Source organism: Nematolebias whitei, chromosome 19 (genome assembly GCF_014905685.2).
Source record: "Nematolebias whitei isolate Nwh7 chromosome 19, NemWhi1, whole genome shotgun sequence".
Taxonomy (NCBI): Eukaryota; Metazoa; Chordata; class Actinopteri; order Cyprinodontiformes; family Rivulidae; genus Nematolebias; species Nematolebias whitei.
In genome coordinates this window covers 38950782-38951339 of record NC_056516.1, presented here as the reverse complement: position 1 = coordinate 38951339, position 558 = coordinate 38950782, and the positions used below count along the sequence as shown (strand labels likewise).

The window sequence follows — 558 nt, the reverse complement described above, 5'->3', positions numbered from 1 at the left end:
GGGTCCTGAGGTCCATTTGAGACGGTGGAACATCGTAGACCCCTTGGTTTCTGGCTCCACCAGAGAACATCTGACCAGGTGAACCATCGTACACCTGAAACACAGAACATAACGGTCTTCAAATGTCAAGGATCGTGTCAGAACACCAGCAGTTTGGGTTTCAGCCATCGGGCGGCGCTGTGGGACTTTCAGCTGGTTCTAGTGACATCATTAAAGATGGAAGAAGACTCTCAAAGCTTTTCTGCCATGTTGTATTTTGGAGTTGGAGGCGGAGCATTAATGACGTTTAAACATTTTGGACATTTAAACAAACAGCAGGGACGTGATTGACAGGTCATGTGATGATGACTGACAGATCAGTTGATGATCATGTGACAATGATTGACAGTTCAGGTGACGTTGGCTGACATATCAAATGATGATGATTGACAGATCATGTGATGATGATTGACAGATCATGTGATGATGACTGACAGATCATGTGATGATGACTGACAGATCATGTGATGATTGTTGAATGTAGTTGATGTTCTTGTTGACTTCCTGTTGTGGGAGGAG

The 558-nt window shown here is 44.3% G+C and overlaps 1 protein-coding gene across 1 annotated transcript in view; it reads right to left on the bottom strand.

The window, feature by feature from the left end:
- Window positions 1-558, bottom strand: part of nedd9 (neural precursor cell expressed, developmentally down-regulated 9) — a 47086-nt gene that overhangs the window by 2913 nt on the left and 43615 nt on the right. The window contains exon 4 of the mRNA XM_037693066.1: window positions 35-94. Within this exon, the coding sequence (XP_037548994.1) occupies window positions 35-94 (60 nt within the window). The remainder of the gene's footprint in view (window positions 1-34; window positions 95-558) is intronic.